General features: G+C 44.9%; 1 protein-coding gene across 2 annotated transcripts; it reads left to right on the forward strand.

Annotated features, from left to right (window-relative positions):
- Positions 1-228: 228 nt before the first annotated feature.
- Positions 229-22,232, forward strand: slc1a5 (solute carrier family 1 member 5). Of its 2 annotated transcripts, XR_014569758.1 has the most exons (9): positions 229-1,058; positions 10,611-10,653; positions 11,026-11,094; positions 12,217-12,383; positions 13,441-13,674; positions 17,223-17,417; positions 19,245-19,379; positions 19,536-20,653; positions 20,689-22,232. XR_014569758.1 is itself a non-coding variant. In XM_083773553.1 (8 exons), exons 1-8 carry the CDS (start codon positions 487-489, stop codon positions 19,762-19,764), a joined length of 1,644 nt encoding a protein of 547 aa, XP_083629679.1. In that variant the 5' UTR covers positions 229-486; the 3' UTR covers positions 19,765-22,232. The 2 variants fall into 2 exon arrangements, 1 of the variants encoding a protein (XP_083629679.1); XM_083773553.1 differs by having other exon boundaries at positions 19,536-22,232.
- Positions 22,233-22,734: the final 502 nt, after the last annotated feature.

The following is a 22,734-nucleotide window of genomic DNA, read 5'->3' on the forward strand; positions in this document are numbered from 1 at the left end:
CGGTCAATCAATGGTTTATTTATGAGAATGATGACGGATCATTATGATGGATGATGACATCACGGCAATGAATGACAACAGTCTGCATGGATCGACTGTATAGGCCCTACTAGTAGGTGGTGGTCACACATGGCGAGTCCCTCCCCTTTCCTTGACGTCACCACAGGGGGGGTTGCCTTTAGAGTGAGATTAGTGGCAGTGCATCAGGGTGAAGCTTAGCTCAGAGAGAGAGAGGGCGCGGCAGGCAGCAGCAACACGCACGTTTCTTCCACGATACGCGGAGAGCGGTTTTTAATTTTTTACTAGTTGACCGCCGTTGCCATCCGATCCGTCGTCTAGACTATAACTATAACCGATAAACATCCACGTTGCAACTGAAGTCTCCCCGACGCCCCCGCTTCCAAAGCTCTGTGTTCGGCCGTTTCTTCTTTCCTTGTTGGGCACCTTTCCTTCTTCCAAGCCAAGCCAGCTATAAGGACGCACGGAATGGCCGAGAAGATCGACATGGAGGACGGGAAGGCGACGAACGGCGACGCGCTCCTCGAGGAGCCGTCGGTGCAGGCCAGCAACGGGCTCCACGGCGGCGACAAGGACTGCAAAGCCGCCGGCGGCGGCGGCGCCCCCCAGCCGCTGTCCCAGCGCGTCCGGAGGATAGTGATGGCCAACCTGCTGGTCATCCTCACCGTGCTGGGGGTGATCATCGGCGTGCTCATCGGGCTCGGCGTGCGCAGCGCGGAGCTGAGCCGGACGCAGGTCATCTACGTGGGCTTCCCCGGGGAGCTGCTCATCCGCCTGCTGAAGATGATCATCATCCCGCTGGTGGTGTGCAGCCTGGTGAGCGGCGCGGCCAGCATCGACCCCAAGGCGCTGGGCAAGCTGGGCGGCTGGGCCATGCTCTTCTTCCTGGTCACCACGCTCATCGCCTCGGCCATCGGCGTGGTGATGGCCCTCATCATCACCCCCGGGGCGGTCACCGGCGCCAAGCCCAAAGTGGCGGGTCTGGACGGGGACATCCCCGTGGCCAAGGAGGTGATCGACTCCTTCTTGGACCTGATCAGGTACATGTTTATCATTCATCTTTAGAATTATGACTGGAGCTGCTTTTAGTGGCCGACAGTATGAGACTGTGGTTGTTGTACTGGTCAGCTCCCTGCAGGTTTTAATCTGTGTTTCTATATGTACAGGGCATTGCTGAAAATGAGCACTTATGCACTGGGTAAAATAAAGGATAAAAATGTTTAAAACAAAAGTTAAATTAAAATGTGACCAGCTGGGTGATTTATTTGGGCACTACTTCAATCATAAATCAACATGGAACAAAGGCCACCTACCTGCCCCCCCCCTTCCCATCCCCTGAGACAATGATTAATTCTAGTTTTAACACGTGGCGAAACCCCCCCCCCCCCTCACCCCCTCAACACAACATGAATGGCATTAATATGTCAAAGGCAGCAGGGACCAGGGTTCAAGTGAAACTGGCGTGATAAATGCTCCTGTCCGTTCATAGTATGCATAGAAAGTGTTTTGCCCGAATGTCTATAGAATCATGCTTGAACAAAAAGAACGACGAGGAAGACCCGCCGCCACTATATAGTTCTAAAACTAGCTTTGAGTCTAGACTTCAGAACTTTTAACAGTAGTAGTAGCAGTAGGAGTAGGACCTTATTATTTCATAATGTCTCAGGTCTGTTTTAGTCAACATTCCGACGGTTAATCAAGTTGACAGACATAGGAAAAAGCAGTTCAATATCACGCGTTCCGTTTACACACGTGTGTGCGTGCGTGTGTGTGTGTGTGTGCTCTCACTGTGCTGTAACGACAGATCGTAGTTGCATCAGCTGAGCGCGTCAAGGTTTTAATTATTCCGAGTTGCGACAGACGCTCCACTTGCATTGAATGTGACGTCACACCAGCCCGTGTCACTCATTCATCCGCTATAGCACTTAATACTCTATGCTATAGCCGAGCCAGTTCAGAAATAATTTAGTTCCGTCTTGTTGTGTTCACTGTTCATTGTTAAATATCTCTCTTGTTCTATCAGACCCAATATGTTTCAAGACATGATACACACAACACGACGTGTACGAAGTGTGAGTGAGAGGCTGTAGAGTAGAGAGAGAGAGAGAGAGAGAGAGAGACTGCATCTGGTCTCTTGCTGGGACAGGACAGCCCACTGTTATGTCAAAAGCAGATGTCAAGGAAGCACATCCAGTCCATATTTTTGGAGGCACATTCAGTTCATATTCTTTGCGTTTAATAAATCGACGGCTTGAGCAAACTTTTGTAGTTCTGGTGTGAGTTTTCTAGCTGATGAGTGACATACCGTACGTAGAACGCAGTAGACTAGAGCATGGCTGAGAGACACAACATGACAGTATGTATTTCATCTGTGTGCAAAGCTTATTCAGTTAGTTGTAAATAGTCGTGTGTTGTGTAATAACAAACAGGTTATATTAGCGTCAAACTGTATTTTAAATGGCCAAAACATTGTTTGTTTATGTTTGGTAATATGCCTGCTTTTATTGATATGGCAGTAGACTTGACAGGGAGATGGGGGGAGTGAGTGACACGCAGGGCAAAAGGGTCATTGGGGATTCGACCCCGCCGACCACCACCGTTAAGATCTATGAACCTTCCTGTCTACGCTGGGAGACGGACGACTCCTTCTCAACCACGCCACCGTCTTATTGATATGGGTGTCGTGCAGGTTCCAGTTGTCTATTGAGTAGACCAGTGGTTGCCAAAGTGGGGTCTGGGGACCCCCCAGGGGTCCTTGAGGGAGTTCCAGGGGGTCCCCCAGCTATATGATAGTTAGGAACCAAATGGGTCTGTAACTCTTGAGTGTAAAAATGGAACCAAACAAATTGAACCAAACGGGCCATTTGTACACTCAAGTAAAATTGATTTTACAAAATAAATTGTGGTCCCAGAGATAGAAATGCCATCAAATGGGGGGGTCCGTCCGTAGACTAATGCATGTCAAACCCGGGGTCCTTGAAATTAAACTGGTATATCTTTTCAAATGGGGGTCTAATTGGTGTCAATTTGGGGGTCCTTTTACATGAACAAGTTTGGAGGCCACTGGTCTGGACAGCATGTTAACATTTAGATAACATGGCCATCTGACATGACGTCCCCTCTGGATAGGTAGCATTTCAAAGCCAGCACAAATCTCACAAATATAACCGTGTGGATTAAAGCAGCTCTTTGTGCGAGTTTATGGTTTTCTTGTGCAACACAGCTCAGCTCAGCCAGGCACGACGTTGCCCAAAGCACTAAACTGAACGGAAACATTCCACACCAGAACAGATGTCCTGCCCAGAGGAGAACTATAGCTTTTCTTCCACGTTGTGAAGGGACTCACTTAACTTCATGGTCTCCATACGGCTGACATGTTGACACTGTTGAGTTGGTCATTTTAACCCATTTAGACCCGAGTTAAAAACATTCACTTTGAAAGAATATATATTAAAAGATTTGCGCCACATTTTTTACGAATTTTCAAAAATAGCAGACCCACAAGCTCATAGCGCGCCACTCGGTGGCGCGCTATGAGCTTGTAGATCTGCTATTTTTCAATAGCTAAGTTATAACATGATGTTTAAAACACCAAAAGAGGTTCCCGTCCAAAATGGGTTTTTAAACACATTGCTTTACACATTTTGTCCACAAACCGGCTGCACACACTACTACTTGGGTCGTTTTGAAGGGGACTTTACATTTCTGATTGAGAGCATATTTCTCCATGCAATGAGCGAAGATGGTACAGTATATAAAGCATGGTGTACACCTGTATCGACGTGTGGCCACCACAAAGACCTAGCACAGATGTAGAGTACTCGACTTCACATTGTCTCACTTGCAGGTGCAAACACACAAGATAAATACACTCTACTACTGTATGTTCACTTGTTGCATTGTTCTCCGACTTCAACATTTGACCCAGTGAGCCGCAGACGAGCTGCTCCGGCGATAATATCCTTGGCTAGCCATTTATTTGATTCGTTTAAAAGCCTGTGCCACCGCCAGAGCTGAATGTAAAGAGCCTGACCTCAGACCTGTGTTCCCGGCTTCAGGTAGATTAGAAAGCAGCCTCGTGTAGATTTAGCACTGGCCTCCTCCACACTGTGGGGCATTGTTGTGTGTGTGTGTGTGTGTGTGTGTGTGTGTGCTGAGGGTCTCCTTTACTCCATAACATAAGACGTGCACATGTTATTTGCTGAGAAAGTTGCTCTACCATGTGGTTGAGTAGTATTAAGTTAACCCTGAGAACCAGTGTTGCTTTTGGCAGCAAATTTCTATTCTAGTTTAGTCTTTGGACTGAAACCTCATTTAGTTTTAGTCACATTTTAGTCACCTGGAATGCCTTAGTTTTAGTCGACTAAATGTCATAAGATTTTAGTCGACTAAATCTACAGTTGATTTAGTCGACTAAAATGTATTTTGGCGGGTCTTGATGCCGCCGTAATGAGTGTTTTTTACACTTGCTGAAAATAGCCGATCTACAAGCTCGCGTTGTGAGCTTGTAGATCAGCTATTTTCAGCATGCAAACCAAGTGTAAGATGACTTATACTGGATCTCTTGTCCACTAGTCCCTTCCTAACATTTTAGTCTAGTTTTTATTTGTCTACGAAATTGTCAGTATATTTAGTCTCAGTTTTAGTCATCGTAGCTTAGTTTTCATTTAGTTTCCATTTGTTTTCGTCAGTGAAAATAGGTAGTCGACGGACATCTTTCGTCTTAGTTTTAGTCGACGAAAACAACACCGCTGAGAACAACAGAACCGTTCTAGATGAAGGCGTGCACTACTCAGGGAGTCAAGTTGATGGTCTCTGATGGGTGCAGATTCTTGAAGATCAATGGAAAAAAGGGGAATATCCGCACACTCTTAACCCATTCTGACCGGGCACCCATTTTGGTGTCGGCATCATGTCGTGCTTTAGCTATTTAAAAATAGCAGATCTACAAGCTCATATCGCGCCACCGAGTGGCGCGATACGAGCTTGTAGGTCTGCTATTTAAAAAAAATCGAAGAGCGACTGACATTTCTAGAATCTGATCTCAGGTCAGAATGGGTTCATCAGGACCAGTGTGTGTGTCCGGCGGAAACCTCGTGTGAATCTGATCTCAGGTCAGAATGGGTTTTAACGAGTTTCGGCACGCATGCCTTCCTCAGCGGCGCTAAATTCAAACTGGACCGAGTAGTAACCCTGCTCATAGGGTACGGGGTCATAATGGACACGACACACAGACGACAATCCAAACAATTTACCCCTAACTGAGCTTCACATACTGTCCATACTGTATATACAGTGAGCATTCCTCAGTAAATCTCTGAAGGGTGCGCTAGCCCCCTCCAATGCATGGCTTTCCGAAATGACGATGAAGTCTAGGGAATTTAATGTTTGTTTTAGAGCCCAATTATAATTTCCCCTTTGCCAGCCAAGTCTATGGACCTTATAACCCATTCTGACCTGAGATCAGATTCATACGAGGTTTCCACTAGGACACACACTGGTCTGATTAACCCATTCTGACCTGAGATCAGATTCTAAAAATGTCATAGTCGTTCTTCGATTAAAAAAAAATAGCAGACCTACAAGCTGACAGCTTGTAGGTCTGCTATTTTTAAATGGCTAAAGCACGACATGATGCCAACACCAAAACGGGTTCCCGTTAATAAATTGATTTCATTTTTCACGGACATAAGTGAAAACCTGTGTGGGCATCTGTCCCAACATTTAGTCCCAGGCAACATACTGTATCTCAAAGTACTACGGCTTGCCAATGCCACGGAATTGATTATGCACCTTCATCATCATCGCCAGTTGACGATGCCCCCCCCCCCCCCCCCCTATTGATTTTGGCGAGTCACTCAATGGCTTTTCCTAGAGACCAACCATTAGGCCAAAATCTCAATCTCCACACATTGTATTCCCAGGCAAGATATCTTAACTACTTGATGGATTGCCATGGAATTAGCTGTGTCCTAAAATGAACCATACTGATTTAGGTGATCCATCCATCCGGCCTTTCTCTAGATTAGGCCAAAACATCCAATTGCACACGACGAGATATCTCTTAAATGGAATGGACTGATTGCTATATGGAAGTTGATGAGCACACTCATGAGGATCCCCAGAGGATAGCACATTTTTATGACCCAGTCATAGGCCCAAAATGCGCTGCACAAGGTGCCCTTTTTTTCCACTTGAGCACCTGCCCCTCTAAATGTCTGTGCACGCCACTGATCACAACAAACGAAACGGTGGCAACGCAGTGGCTTAAAATGGAACTATAAAAGTGTAAAGAGAATTAACTTTTTTCCACCCAGTACCAGCTGCACGTAAAAACTGCAGTGGTGGACATCTCAAGAGTCAGTTAGTGCCCTTCAAATCTCCCTCCTGTGTGAATAGGACGGGATGGGTTTAGGTGTACGCTGCTGTATTTGTTTGACGTATTTCAACGTCATAATGGTGGTACCCGGAGAGGTGGTACTTGGTGAAAAAAAGGTTGAGAACCACTGATCTAAGAGGGTGCCCCCATGGCCATCCTGTATAGCATTCCCTTCCACCCGACGTTTCCAAAACATGAAATATGTTATGTAACGATAACAATATAGCACTTGAAAATCTATCTGGCCTGAACTGGGGCAAAAAACTAGACTGTTTTAAAATGACATAATGATTCATCCTTAATGTTTATTATTTGTTATTGTTTACTCTTTTGCAAGTAAGATGCATTTCACCCAGTATTTGAGCCAAGTTTGACACCACGCATTAGGCAACATGTGGTTGTGAGTTTTGGTTGATAAGGTTATCTGTTCTGAGTCTTCTGACAGACACTTCTATTTCAGAAACCTAGTTATGAAATGGAGAGAAAAAGTACAGCCCTCAAAGGCACGCTGATGTGTAATAATACTGTCCACAGTTGTTTTTTTTTATACAAGACTAGACTTGGGTCTGTCTGTATTTGAAGGACCTTAGCTAGCATTCCTCTGAATGTTTTTAGTGTCTTTTGGCTCATGTGCTTTGAGCTAGATGCAAGTGGGGACGCATACTATTCTAAAACCAATTAGGAAAGTCATTTTGGGTCGCTTATCAAGACACACACACACACACACACACACACACACACACTGTCCTCGTCTAAGTGGACGGTGGTGTTGTCTTGTGAGCGTTGGCACTCTCAATCAGTTCTTTTGTACGTTTTGGCAACAAAGCCAAAGCCGCTGCATGGTTTTGTGACCATGGAGCTACAGTATGTGTATCGCAGTGGAAACGTAAGAGTTCTCTCTGTAAGCGCTACAAACGCATTCTCCATTTTCCTCTTAACTACATCCCCATGATGCACAGCAGCTCACAACGTAATGACTTAACCACACACGCCCCATATAACTACTGTATCCGCTCTTACCTATGTGGCACTTTATATCTGCCTCAGAATGAAAGCTCTCTCAAACACGTGGCATGTATGTGTGGTCGACTAGGTTGTGTCACTTTACAAAAGAAGGATGCAGGACTTGTTTTAAGCCCTGCCCACAGATCCTTGTTTAGTTTTCATATTGCCTCCCATCGCCTGCCTTTCTGTTTGTTCTATCTCCCTAGATAAAAGTCACACTGACGGCAAAAAGGCTGGCCTGGATTGGTTTCCTTAACAGGAGTTAACACGATGCGGATGTAGCCCATGTGTCATTTGACAGATATTTAATTTAAAACCAGCTGTACAGTAACACAAATTACGACGGGACACTTTTCCTTAGGGACCCAAGTGAGGCTTGAAACCATAACCGGCCCTGGCTATGTTTATGTTACATAACCCATTGATTCTATAAATAAAGGTGTTACTGGTAGCCGCCTATATGCACTGATAACACTACTGTACTGTCACAGTATTCTACCTCCTCCACACACTACAGTTCGAAATTATACCACGTCACAATGACGGCACAACACTACAGTATGTAAGTGTTATCATATTATATTGCTCTGTATTTGCTGTATGTTGCTGGACCCCCACGAAAGGGGATATCCTTTCTCAATAAAGGTTCATATATCATGCAAGTATAGGTGTTGTTGCATCATTCATGCCATGGCAGCCATCTCTTCCACCTCCATTATAACAATGTATTATGTAAAGAACAAGGGACACAGTGTGTTGAATATATGAGGCCATATATAAATATATAGCCTACAGTATATATGTGTGTGTGTGTTGCCAACTTGCCACGTCTTTATTTCGCCAATGTTTTGGTCGTAACGCAGTCACTGTGACATTGCAAGTATGTGATAGTACGCACTTGACTGCCGGTTGATCCAGTTCGACCTGTGTGTAAAGCAGCTGGTATGCCCCCTCCCCAACACACAGGGAATCTAATAGCCCATTCATTACCAGAGGCCAGTAGCGAGTTTAGAAACCAGAGAAGCTCAGCCCTATAGGCCCAGCCAAACAAAAGCATGATTAATAGATGATCATTTGAACGCATTAAAAGGCTTATCGACAGAACTTGGCAAGTTCACACTTTTAGGTGTGTTGTTTTGTGTGGGATAGCATGTGCTAATGCATGTCAAGCCAAGCCAGTGTTATCAGGAGTAGGGGAACATGTGGCGACGCTCCTCCCTCAACACAACAACCAGGCCCTGCCGTGGTATTATTATTATTATTATTGAATGAGTTCAGTTCAGCAAGAGAGAAAACTAGAAAAAGTGCCCTTCCGGGCACAGGTCTCCACCAGGTTATCCACAGATCCGTGCAGTTAGAGGTAAAAACACTTTTCGGCCAGTTATAGCGCCACCTTGAGGCTGAGTTGAAATTGTTCATGTGGCATTTCGTCCTCGGCCTAGTGGGAATGTGGGTGCACAATTTCACGGAAATCACGCGATGTGTTCATGATTTGCAGCATTTTGTTTGAAACTGAGCACTCCTGTGAACTTTGGAAGCCAATCTTAACCAATCAGGATGGAGTCTGATAAATCTGAAAGACCCGTTTCGTTGAATGGCTCTAGAGAGACTGTGTACCAATTTGCGTGATGTTTGGACAAAATCTGTAGGTGTACTGTGCAAAAACTTGTTTTGCACAAAGCGGCCTCCTGGTGGCGCTATAACAGGCCGTTCTGGAAAGTTTGGGGCAGAGGTTCATCGTTGGCATCCAGGGAGTGTGTGTGCAAAATATGGCATCGACCGGGTTAACGGTGGCCGAGATTAGCTGTTCACGGACACACGGACACACGGACGGACGGACGGACGGACACACGGACGGACGGAGTGCAAAACATACTCTCCCCACATGCCTTCGGCCTGGTGGAGACAATAAATAACGAGGGGGAAAAATATGCAGGCATGAAAATGGGCAACTTCTCTGTTTTGAAGACGGGAGCTAGCTCGGGTACTGGCCTGGGTTGGCTCCTATGCTGTAGCTAGCATATACTGTACACTGTACTGTGTACAGCATGTGCACGTGCCTGCCTGGGGAGGTGTAACTTGATGACTGTATGTCGTCAAATAAATTTGCATTAAACACACACACACACACAAAACACTCATACCTTGTCACATTGGGAACGATTGTGATGGTATGTGTACAGAGTGTCGTTAGAGAAGCCTATTCAATGCATTCCTCAGCCATTTCATTTAATAGACCCTAAACAGTCATTTAATATTCCCATCTATGGATTATTAGTCAGTAGTCACCAAATCAAATGTTGAGTGAGTGTTTCCACAGAAAGTGTATTAAAGGTACAGTATAGAGGGAAGGTTTGGCATAGGCAATGCTTCCAGAAGGGGTAGAGTGAATCTATTTGTGTAGTTATTCTTTTACTTCAGTGAGTGGTATACAGTCATTGAATGTTCCTGTTAAACAGGAACATTCCTGTGTTATTGGCTTGTGTTATTGGTGTTGTTCAGCTATAGCTAGCTATAGCATAGCGCAGTCCGCCACTGAATGTTCCTGGAAAACGCCATGGATGTTTTTATTTTGGTGTGACATTGGATATGCCAGGTAGTTGTGACTCAGCACAACGGGGCCGTGGAATGGGTGGAGACACATACTCAGACACTGTGCACTTAGGCACAGCACTTTGTTCCACTTATATTATGGAAAGTGTACACAACATGCAAACAGGTATTCTTTTGGGGCGGAAAAATAAAAAATATGAATTCCTAAATGTTTAGGTCACTGGGTGGTCTGCGGCCCGATTTGAACAGCAATGTGGACACGCGGGCACGTGGGGGCCTGTTTAATCCATCATTACTGGAAACTATTGTACTGGTACGGTGGGGATGGGCGTACGTTCCGTTCATTGAGTTCTTGAGGCTTTGTGTGTGTGTGTGTGTGTGTGTGTGTGTGTGTGTGTGTAATTCTAAAGTAAACAGATCAGCAGGAGTCGGTCTAGTAATTGGGGTCTTTAAAGGGATCTTATTAATCCAAGTCAATCCAAATCATGGAGGAGGTCAAACCAAGAGAGGATTAATAGTGAAATTCTCTCAGTTATTTCCACATGATAAACCTTGTGATTCAGATCTGGTGAACCACCCGTTGGTGCCCAAAGTCCAACACACGAAGGGTTCACAAACTCAATGTACCTCTTTTTCTTTTTCCCTCTTTCTGCAGAAACATCTTTCCCTCCAACTTGGTGTCTGCTGCCTTCCAGTCGGTACGTCGTGACATTTTGACAATTTCACATTGTATTCTCTTACAATGAAAAGGAAAAGATGTCCGCACACTGTTTTCTCTGCTACCGAGGGAAATTCTTTATCGAACAACGTTTCGACCCTTCGTCAGGTATGACGTGTACATACCTGACGAAGACTGCTTCTCTGGGAGCAGAGAAACGGTGCGCGGACAACCCCTTCCTTTTCATTGTACGTATGTTTTTGACCAGCACCTGTAGAATTTCTGGAGCTGTGCGTGCTTCCTGTTGGATCCCATCTATATTGTATATCTTGACATTTGACAAATGATGTAAAGCAATGTGAATAGATTTGACTATATGCTAAACTTTCAATCCCTTTGTTTTGTTTGGTAGTATGCCACGAGTTACAAGCTGGTGACCAGGAACGGCACCGACGGTCGGCCCAACATCACCGTTGAGAAGGTACACGAACTGCAGGCTGTTTAACCCATTCTGACATAAGATCAGATTCATACGAGGTTTCCACTGGACACACGCTGGTCTGACGAACCCATTCTGACCTGAGATCAGATTCTAAAAATGTCAGTCGTTCTTCGATTGAGCTTGTAGATCTGCTATTTTTCAATAGCTAAAGCATAACATGATGCCAACACCAAAATGGGTGCCCGGTCAGAATGGGTTAACTCATTTTGGACTGAGGTCGATTTAAAAAAAAGGCTTCTAAATCCTACATCTTTTCATGTCAAGGACCCCCAGAATTATCTCTATTGGGACCCCCATCTCAAAATATGTAGTTCCAGGGACCCCCCCCCCCAGAAGCCAATATTTTAGTTAAAAATGTTCGCTCTGAAAAATATATTCAAAGATTTGCACCACATTGTCACGACTTTTCAAAAATAGCAGACCTACAAGCTCAAGCTATGAGCTTGTATATTGCTATTTTTCAATAGCTAAAGTAGAACAGAATGCTTAAAACACCAAAAGGGGGTCCTGCCCCAAAATGTTAACCGACCTACAAAAGGCCTTGACATTTGTTAGAATATAACAATATCCCACAAGGCCGCAAAGGGCCCTGTGTGAGTGGATTGTGTTTGCTCCAAAGCTGGGCCAAACCGGAGACACCGTTGCGGTGCCTCCGGTTTGGTCCGTCATTGGAACAAAGACAATTGGCAGTGTTTTGGGGAGGACGACGGCAGGACATTGTGTCTTTTTTTGACGCTGCGATAGAGACTCTTAACTGGTTGGTCGGTTCACGTCTTTGATAGGGAAGTGAACTGGTTGAAGATATCACTTCTAATTTCACTTTTAGCATTTTCAGTTTACTGAAAGGGCTGTAGAGACGGGGAGACCGAACTGTGTCCCAACACACTATAGCAATGGTTACTATCAGAATATAAAGCTAATTAACACTCATTTTAACAAAACACAGAAAGAGAAGAAAAAAAACCTTTTAAATATATAATGTATATAAATATTGTACAGTATATAATAATGACGTTGACAATACATTGTTATATTAGCTGTGTTTTGGCATTCTTTGTCCTGCTTTGTCTGTAACTGAACGTGTATTATGTATGTGTCCAGGTGCCCTTTGGGACAGACCAAGACGGCATGAACATTCTGGGTCTGGTGGTGTTTGCCATTGTGTTCGGTGTGGCCTTGAGGAAACTTGGAGAAGAAGGAGAGATCCTCATCAAGTTCTTCAACTCCTTCAACGAAGCCACCATGATACTGGTGTCCTGGATCATGTGGTAAGTCTCCTACTGTACTCACTGTATAGACATGGTATACAGACACGGAGATTACCGCCGTGTTAAACTCAAACACACTGTACACTTTGAAGTTGCTAGTTGTAGGTCTAAAATGACTATATTACGGTACTCTAACTTAAAGGTTTTATGACATTCATTTTCATTTCTTTTTCTTTTAGGTTTTATGACCTCAATTACACCCAAAAAACCTGAACTTTGAACATTCAGTGGATTTTCTGTGGTCTGAAGTTTTCTTTGGGGTTTTTGGGGCCTTTTGAGCTACAATGAAAACAGGCAACACAGTGAAACAGTGACATCTTCTGGCAAATCCCATTGACATATATGGGATTTGCAGTAAGTGATGTCACTCACTGCAGGCAAATCAGAGCACCTGTTTGAGCCAGAAAACCCCAGATCACAGAAAATCTACTGAATGTTAAAAGTTCATGTTTTTTGGGTGCAATTGAGATTAGAAAACCTAAAAAAAAACAAAAACAATTCCAAAACCTTTTTTTTAATGTCACAATCCCTTTAACCCATTCCCGGGGGCGGGAACACCCTTTTGGTGTTTTAAGCATTATGTTATACTTTAGCTCTTGAAATTTTTACAAAAAGCCTCAAGGTTTGTGTAAAAATTTGTCCAATGTTGACAGTGACATGTCATGACACCGGTATGGTCCTTTTCAATAGGATAATAATGAACAAGCCTTTAACCCATTCTGACCGGGCACCCATTTTGGTGTTGGCATCATGTCGTGCTTTAGCTATTGAAAAATAGCAGATCTACAAGCTCATATCGCGCCACTCGGTGGCGCGATATGAGCTTGTAGATCTGCTATTTTTGAAAAATCGAAGACACTTTTAGAATCTGATCTCAGGTCAGAATGGGTTAATAATGAAACTGTCAGGATGTAATAGACATTTTTAGAATCTGATCTCAGGTCAGAATGGGTTAACACTTGACGCACATGCATGTTGCACTGGCCTTAACACTTGACGCACATGTACGTTGCACTGGCCTTAATCCTCTTCCTCCCGGTTCTCCGTCTCTTCCCAGGTACGCCCCTCTGGGTATCATGTTCCTCGTCGCGGGTAAGATCGTGGAGATGGAGGACGTCGCCACGCTGTTCTCCAGCCTGGGGAAATACATAGCCTGCTGTGTCATTGGCCACGCCATTCACGGCATCCTGGTGCTGCCCGGGATCTACTTCATCATCACCAGGAAGAACCCCTATTCCTTCCTGTGGGGGATTTTCACTGCTCTGGCAACCGCCTTCGGAACATGCTCCAGGTAACTTATATTCACTGCTCTGGCAACCGCCTTCGGAACATGCTCGTCTAGGTAACTTATATTCACTGCTCTGGCAACCGCCTTCGGAACATGCTCGTCTAGGTAACTTATATTCACTGCTCTGGCAACCGCCTTCGGAACATGCTCTAGGACGGTAACTTTCCTCTCGTCTACACGTTGTTTTCTACAGTCCAGAAGTCACATTTTTGCTATGTTTGAATTGGAACCACATGTTTTAAGCCTTTTCTCTACTGTGCCTCGGTAACATGGGGACCTTTTCTATACCTGGCTGGGATTCGATACCCAAGTACTGAATATTTTACCAATTGCAGAGATTCAGTGTTTTCATTCTAACCTTTATATTATGCTTGAGGGTCTTCTGAGGTTACACGCTCATTGTCTGTGTAGATGAGTTCATGTGATCACATTTCACATACAACAGCAAACCACAATAACACAAATGGACAGGGTGCAGTATTTTTGGTTTAGACTAGTCATTTGGTTAGACCAGTCATTAGTCCTACAACTACAACCTATCTCAAACCCTCACCCTAACCCTAACCTCCCACGGGGCAGCACACCTAAACCTAACCTTGACCCATGTCTAACCAATGACTAGTCTAACACCTCCCACGGGGCAGCACACCTAAACCTAACCTTGACCCATGTCTAACCAATGACTAGTCTAACCCTAACCTCCCACGGGGCAGCACACCTAAACCTAACCTAAACCATGTCTAACCAATGACTAGTCTAACCCTAACCTCCCACGGGGCAGCACACCTAAACCTAACCTAAACCATGTCTAACCAATGACTAGTCTAAACTAAGTATGCACCCCCATAAAAACAGTAAAAATACTAAATGGACTGAACAGTAAAAACTGTTACAGATGCACACTGGTGCAAAATCATAGATCTGAACAAAAAAAACGTAAAAGATGGCATCTAATTAAAAAGAGATGTACGTCCCAGTGGGAAAAAATGCCATGTTTTAGGAAATACTTTACCTTTTTGTTTACCTCCCTCCAAATATACACCTGGGATCCAAGCTGGTATTGTTCCTAATATGCTACTAATGCACCAGTGACTCCTACTGGTTGGTGTGGGCATTGCATCTGTTTGGCAAGGATTGGAAGTGGGAGGTTGTTGCTTCCCCACACGTGTTATGAAAGCGGTTAAATAAGAAGGTTGTCTACGGCAGTACAACAGTTGAGGATTGGCAGCGACAGGGGTCTTATAGAGCGTCGCAGTCCCGCCCCCTACCAGGGCCCAGGAAATTATTCCCCCGTTAATTTTCCTCATAGACATTTCAAAAAGTATTTATTTAAAGACCTTTTTTAAGCCTCGTACAAAGCCAACTCGAGTTGTGAGAAATCATGACAACAAACAAACAATTTTCGGGCTGAACAAATGATTGGAAAGAAGAAGAAAACACTTTTTTTCCCCTTGTTTTTCTTTCTTTGTAATTATTTGTTTGGTCCAAAATATTGTGTTTTGTTGACATGAGATTTGTGACGATTTGAAAACCATGAGTTAAGAAACATAGCATTTTCAGAAAACTGTCCTGATTTTAACCCATTTTGGGGCGGGGACCCCTTTTGGTGTTTTAAACATTATGTTATACTTTAGCTATTGAAAAATAGCAGATCTACAAGCTCATAGCGCGCCACCGAGTGGCGCGCTATGAGCTTGTAGGTCTGCTATTTTGTGAAAATTCGTGAAAATATTTATTTCAGAAAACTGGAGGATTTAGAAGAATTTAAAAATTCCGAGCTCATGTCTAATTGGGTTAACGTCTTTGTTCTTTTCCCCCTGTAGCTCGGCCACGTTGCCCCTGATGAAGTGTTCTTTTCCCCCTGTAGCTCTGCCACGTTAACCTGACGCTGCCAGATCCAAGAAGCTTGCTACACAAATTTGTTTCACAGCTTATTGGGATCTGGGATCGCGGAAGCAAATTCGATGACGGGGCTGTCCTTTTTTTCAAGATACTTGGTAGATGATTGGATGGGACCGTCTGTCTATCACCGTGTGGGCGTGCAAACGCAACCAATCATATTGACGTGTCTATATAGCTTCACGTCCGGTTTCGCAAATATCCCGCCCTTAGCTCACGCTGATTGGTCCGGTACGGAACGGATTTTTGTCAGCTCAACTGCCTGAGAGATCCCAGATGATTGCTGTGTTGGGAACATGGTTACCCAATACCGCCCTCATCTGGCAGCGTCAGGTTACTGCCACGTTGACCCTGATGATGAAGTGTTCTTTTCCCCCTGTAGCTCGGCCACGTTGCCCCTGATGATGAAGTGTACTTTTCCCCCTGTAGCTCGGCCACGTTGCCCCTGATGATGAAGTGTTCTTTTCCCCCTGTAGCTCTGCCACGTTGCCCCTGATGATGAAGTGTACTTTTCCCCCTGTAGCTCTGCCACGTTGCCCCTGATGATGAAGTGTTCTTTCCCCCCTGTAGCTCTGCCACGTTGCCCCTGATGATGAAGTGTTCTTTTCCCCCTGTAGCTCTGCCACGTTGCCCCTGATGATGAAGTGTTCTTTTCCCCCTGTAGCTCTGCCACGTTGCCCCTGATGATGAAGTGTACTTTTCCCCCTGTAGCTCTGCCACGTTGCCCCTGATGATGAAGTGTTCTTTTCCCCCTGTAGCTCTGCCACGTTGCCCCTGATGATGAAGTGTTCTTTTCCCCCTGTAGCTCTGCCACGTTGCCCCTGATGATGAAGTGTACTTTTCCCCCTGTAGCTCGGCCACGTTGCCCCTGATGATGAAGTGTTCTTTTCCCCCTGTAGCTCTGCCACGTTGCCCCTGATGATGAAGTGTTCTTTTCCCCCTGTAGCTCGGCCACGTTGCCCCTGATGATGAAGTGTTCTTTTCCCCCTGTAGCTCTGCCACGTTGCCCCTGATGATGAAGTGTTATTTTCCCCCTGTAGCTCGGCCACGTTGCCCCTGATGATGAAGTGTACTTTTCCCCCCTGTAGCTCTGCCACGTTGCCCCTGATGATGAAGTGTACTTTTCCCCCTGTAGCTCTGCCACGTTGCCCCTGATGATGAAGTGTTCTTTTCCCCCTGTAGCTCTGCCACGTTGCCCCTGATGAGGAAGTGTTCTTTTCCCCCTGTAGCTCTGCCACGTTGCCCCTGATGATGAAGTGTTCTTTTCCCCCTGTAGCTCTGCCACGTTGCCCCTGATGATGAAGTGTTCTTTTCCCCCTGTAGCTCTGCCACGTTGCCCCTGATGATGAAGTGTTCTTTTCCCCCTGTAGCTCTGCCACGTTGCCCCTGATGATGAAGTGTTCTTTTCCCCCTGTAGCTCGGCCACGTTGCCCCTGATGATGAAGTGTACTTTTCCCCCTGTAGCTCTGCCACGTTGCCCCTGATGATGAAGTGTACTTTTCCCCCTGTAGCTCGGCCACGTTGCCCCTGATGATGAAGTGTACTTTTCCCCCTGTAGCTCTGCCACGTTGCCCCTGATGATGAAGTGTTCTTTTCCCCCTGTAGCTCTGCCACGTTGCCCCTGATGATGAAGTGTTCTTTTCCCCCTGTAGCTCTGCCACGTTGCCCCTGATGATGAAGTGCGTGGAGGAGAAGAACGGCGTTTCCAAACACATCAGCCGTTTCATCCTGCCCATCGGCGCCACGGTCAACATGGACGGAGCCGCTCTCTTCCAGTGTGTGGCCGCCGTGTTCATCGCCCAGCTCAATGACATCCCTCTCAACTTCATCCAGATTTTCACCATACTGTACGTACAGTATGCATGCACACACGCACACACACACACGCACACACACACACACACGCACACACACACACACACACACACACACACACACACGTTATTGTTGTAGCAGCAACAGCTGCTGCTGAAGTCTTGGCAGCAACAGCAGCTGTTGAAGTCTTCTTCTTTTTTTTTTGTGGCTTTCGCCTTTATTTTTTATATTTCTTTATGGAGGGACAGACAGTAGGCTGACAGGAAATGGGGGGGGGGGGGGGGGGGGATGACATGCAGTAAAGGCCGTCGGGGATCGGGAGTCGAACCCGCGGCACACTGCCAGACTGGATTACCCAGGCCCAGCTATTGAAGAATATACACTATCTATGGTCAATGGATAGAAGCATGGGTATATGTACAGACTATCACCAGTGAATGCGAGACTGATGGAACGGATTCACTCGTGTGCTACACTGGCTGAATCCATTTCATACACTTTGACTTCATGCTGAACGTGCATGTTCAGGGACGTGCACACATAGACATCACAGCCCTTTTACCCGTCTGTAAAACGACCTGAGATCAGATTCATACGAGGTTTCCACTGGACACACGCTGGTCTGACGAACCCATTCTGACCTGAGATCAGATTCTAAAAAATGTCAGTCGTTCTTCGATTTTTTTTCCAAAAATAGCAGACCTACAAGCTCGTAGCGCGCCACTCGGTGGCGCGATATGAGCTTGTAGATCTGCTATTTTTCAATAGCTAAAGCATAACATGATGCCGACACCAAAATGGGTGCCCGGTCAGAATGGGTTAATGCAGAATTTTGTTCCAGGTCGTACACCCAGGTCGTACACCACATCTCCACTAGCTAAAGAGTGCATGGGGTTGAGCCCCAAAAATAGCAGGTCTACAAGCTCACAACACGTCGCGCGTTGTTAGCCGACGTGTTGTGAGCCGACGTGTTGTGAGCTTATAGATCTGCTATTTTCGCTATTTTTGGTTTGTCCAAAAAGTGCCCTCTTATACAGGATGTCAGCCCCTTCCTCTCTCAACGCTCTCTGCATGTCCCTGTGCGTGTTCGTGAGCGCTACGTAGCTAACCGTGTCCCTCTCCTTCTGTCTGTGATGTATGATGCTTTTTGTTCTTGCTTAAAGGTATTATGACATTATTTATAACATAATTTTAACAACATTAAAAGTCTTGGCCATGGTCCTTCAAACGTGTCTAAAAAGTTTGAACACTCAACTCAACTCCACACAAACACATTCTTTTAGCCTGTAGATGTCGGTAATTCCCCCTTTCCTGTCAGCCCAAGATGCGCTTCTTTGACAACTTAGTAGGAACGTCACCGTCAAAAATAAAAGAGTCATCTAGGCCAGTTGGTATCCAGTGTAAGGACTTGTGTTGATTGACACAGCCAACAACGGAGCAGATTGATTTTTCTCTAGAAGCCATTATTAGTAAGTATTACAAAGAAACAAAGTCGCGGTCACAATGAGGAAGCGGAGAGGAGAGGGGTGGAGAAGAGAGGGTAGGCAGGGAGCAGAGGGGAGGGGGCGGAGGTTTAGCAGGGATCTACGTATATGCCTGCCGTCCAACCAGATGAGACATTTTTGCATAATTATTCACAAAAGTCCAGACAGCAGAGAATACACTGAATGTTCAAACTTCGTGTTTTTTTGTGTGAAATTGATGTCAAGAAAAGCCAAAAAATCTACAAAAATGTGTTTTAAATGTCACAATCCCTTTAATGTAAATCACTCTGGATTAAGAGCGTCTGCTAAATGCCTAAAGTGTAAATTGTCAGTGTCTTATGTAGCTAACCGTGTCCCTCTCCTTCCTTCTGTCAGAGTGACGGCCACAGCCTCCAGCGTGGGAGCGGCGGGAATCCCTGCAGGGGGCGTGTTGACTCTGGCTATAATCCTGGAGGCAGTAGGACTGCCCACCAACGACATCTCTCTCATTCTGGCTGTCGACTGGCTCGTGTGAGTATTGAACATCATCTCCAATGTCGTCAATTATTTCATTTAACCGTTGCAGCCCTAAAACGGTTGTGATGCTCAGTGTGTGTGTGACACAAACCAGCAACACGAGTAATGAATCCGTGAGTGAATGGTGCTCTTGTCCGTTTCCTCCCGCAGTGACCGTACCTGCACGGTGCTCAACGTGGAAGGCGACGCTTTCGGAGCCGGCATCCTGCAGCACTTTGTGGACAAAAGCGCCAAGGGCACCGACGGCGGGACGGAGCTGAGCGAGGTGAGGCTGGAGGACACGCCTGCGTCGGCCGCACTCGAGGACTCGCCGCTCATTCAGAAAAGACGCGAGGCGGAAGCCTCGGCTCACCGCGACGACCGAGAATCCATCATGTAAAAGAAAGACAATGACTTTGAGTTTGCCGATGAACCAAACCCGCCAACGCGTCCTTGAACCGACCCTGCCACAAAACCATAGTTCTCTCTCTCTCTCTCTCTCTCTCCAATCTGCCCCGAAGAAAAGGCTGAGAGGGCAGTGGCTTTTAAAGACTCTGATCGGGAATAATTAGTCTTCATATTTGGCGTTTTATTGTTTCCGATTATTTTTTTATTTTTATTTCAGAACCAACCTCTGTTACTCCATGTATACATGCCAATGTTATTGCTAATATAATGAACCTCTCTGAGAGTGGGTGATGATATTCACAATTTATTTTATATCTTGGGCGACACACCAAATGAAGTTCAAATCTTTTTGAAGTTGAACAAAAGGACCTGTTTTTTTTTTCTTTTTCTTTTACTTCTCAAGGGCTAAAGATGTATGAACCAAACCCAGCCATGAAAAGTGACCTTGGTACTGTGAACGGGTACAGGTTTTTAGTTCCGACATACCTATTGATCCTTAACCTAACCATAACCGCAAGCAACGGAGCAGCGCATGTCGGACCATCGCATTTTCGCATCGCATGTTTCCGCGCGTCGGACCTTTGGTGTGTCGGACCTGCGCGTGCACCCCCTGTGAACGGGCAGGCGTTGTGTTGCTCAAAGACTGTCTCGTCCATGTCTGTTTTTCAACCTTCCGACTGAGACCAAAACTCACACAGACCCAGCGAGTAGGAAGTAGATCATTAAGCTGTTACCACACCGTTGTAAGATATTTTCCATGGAAACAAGCGTCCTCGTTTTTTTTTTCTTTCCCCCTACATTAAGTCCCATATTTCCAAGCACAAAGGGTTTAAAAGCACAGTCCGCAATACGAATGAACACATGGGTTGGGTGGTTTCACAGTACGAATGAACACATGGGTTGGGTGGTTTCACAGTGTGTCAGGGAGGGGTGATCCTGCACTAATAACGGAATCCTGATGACGTCGTCGGTCGGCAACGGCATTTAAAGAACTCGGTGTGTGTGTTGCGTCTGAATCCCTCAACGATCGCAAAGATATCTCGTTGGTAGAGGCAGACAGTCGCTTGTTGACCGAGGACGTCGATGTTTTTTAATAAAATCTGTCAAGCAGAATGAATTCTATTCAAAACTGCAACTAATTAAAAGCTAATGTCAGCTCTTGGTTTATGCAATGCAATGAAGTTCTGGGTTAACTACGTTTGGTGCATGTCGGGTCAAATTTGGAGACTTTTTTTTTGTAACGGTTAAAAACAAATTGGGTAACTGCCCAACTCTAATTTGTATGTACAGTTTATATGAAACCATATTCCCTCCACTACAAGGCTACCTCTATTGTCACAGTAGGGACAGTAGCTTGGGGACATAGGTCAGGTTGTGACTGTTGGGCTGTCAACAGCTTGGAGGACTTTTAAGGCTGATTTATGCTTCAGTGCAAATGTTTCTTTGAACAACATTTCACTGCAAGATGATTTTTGCCAAGGCGTAAACATCCTTGGAGGTGAAAGGGTGAGAATGTCATGAATTCAGAGGAGGTAAATATGAAAAGCCAGCTTTACCAGTTCCAGTTATTCTATCATTATTTGTAGTAATTTGACTTACATTTTTATATTTATTTCTGCAATGAAACTATCCAAAACAAATAAGACGGTGAGTTGTTTGGAGTTTATAACCAGACCCTCTCTGTGCATCATGTTATCGCTTTGTCTCAAATGATTGTCACTAACAACAATTTGTTTTATTTCTTTTTGGAGAAAAAAAATGTTTAAAATAATATTTTTGTGATATACGTCATGTTTTAGCCATAGCTTGGGTATAACGTTTTTTTTTCTGTTGAGATTTTGACTTTTTGCTCATGTGCCGGTGTACGTGGTGTCTGGATGGTACTATATGATATTGTACTGTATGATACTGTACTGTATGCTTTTGTTCAGACGTCTCTCGAAGTCTGCTTAGAGACCGTTTGTGAACTTGGGATGTGTTATCTGTCAAATATCTGATGAATCACCAAAACTAAGCAGTAAGCACTATCACACATTGCAACATATTATATGCTCTCTTGAAAGTCTAGTTTTTGTCATTTAATTCAACCCATATAATGGGGCATTGTTTAAAAGTATGATTGGGGGACATAGTGATTGTTTATTTTAAAATGATCGACTAGCTAATCGGTGATCTTACTTATTTACTCCATGTTAATCGGAGTGAAATACCAAAAAGGTTTCGGGTGCATAAGCTGATGCAAGCAATAATGCTTGCATCGATTGCATCCGGCCCTGGAGTTATAGTTATAGTGAGTGATTTTGATCAAGGAATGTGTACAGTATGTGACCATAACTCCAGTCCTAGTATATACAATTAAGTTCTCATCTTATTCATCTTATACAAGTCTTATTCTGGCTAGACTGAATGTACTCTCCTTGAAGTTCAGAAAATAAAAAAAAGTAATTTTTGTATTTGCTGCTCTGTGACCGTTTATTACAGACTCTTTCAGGTCGATTTTGAAGGTGCGGTTTACCAGGTCGTGATACATAAATTGGCCTCGCTCTGCGCACATTCGTATTATGAAAGGCATATCGGCCCGTGTTGAACGCACTCGGCCCGTGTTGAACGCACACACATTTGGCATACCGCGTCCCTGAATATTTTAGCATTGTGGGAGTGTCCATATGTTAATTATTCTCGCTTTGCGCAATTTGCTATTAAGCCCCTTGACCTAAAGACACTCAGCGCATAACGATTAGACGTGGGTCTGACCACCTCATAAACGCAAAAAGCACTGTTTGATTTGACACTTGAGCGGCTCTGGAAGGCTGGTAGAGTGTTGCCATGTCTGTTTATTATAAGCGGCTTATTTTTCTGTAAAGTTGCTTTGTGTGGTTGCTTTTCTTGTTTCTAAAGTGGTTATTTGGGCTTTTCTCCTAATGTTGTTTAAACCAGTGATCGTCACACAGCACATTCCCAT

Source organism: Protomyctophum parallelum (genome assembly GCF_964188405.1).
Source record: "Protomyctophum parallelum genome assembly, chromosome: 9".
NCBI classification, from domain to species: Eukaryota; Metazoa; Chordata; class Actinopteri; order Myctophiformes; family Myctophidae; genus Protomyctophum; species Protomyctophum parallelum.

Coding starts and splice junctions, on each gene's coding strand:
- slc1a5 (XM_083773553.1), top strand. CDS start 487: ATGGCCGAGAAGATCGACATGGAGGACGGGAAGGCGACGAACGGCGAC. Junction 13,675..17,222: donor GCCTTCGGAACATGCTCCAG/GTAACTTATATT, acceptor TTCCCCCTGTAG/CTCTGCCACGTTGCCCCTGA. Junction 17,418..19,244: donor ATCCAGATTTTCACCATACT/GTACGTACAGTA, acceptor TCCTTCTGTCAG/AGTGACGGCCACAGCCTCCA.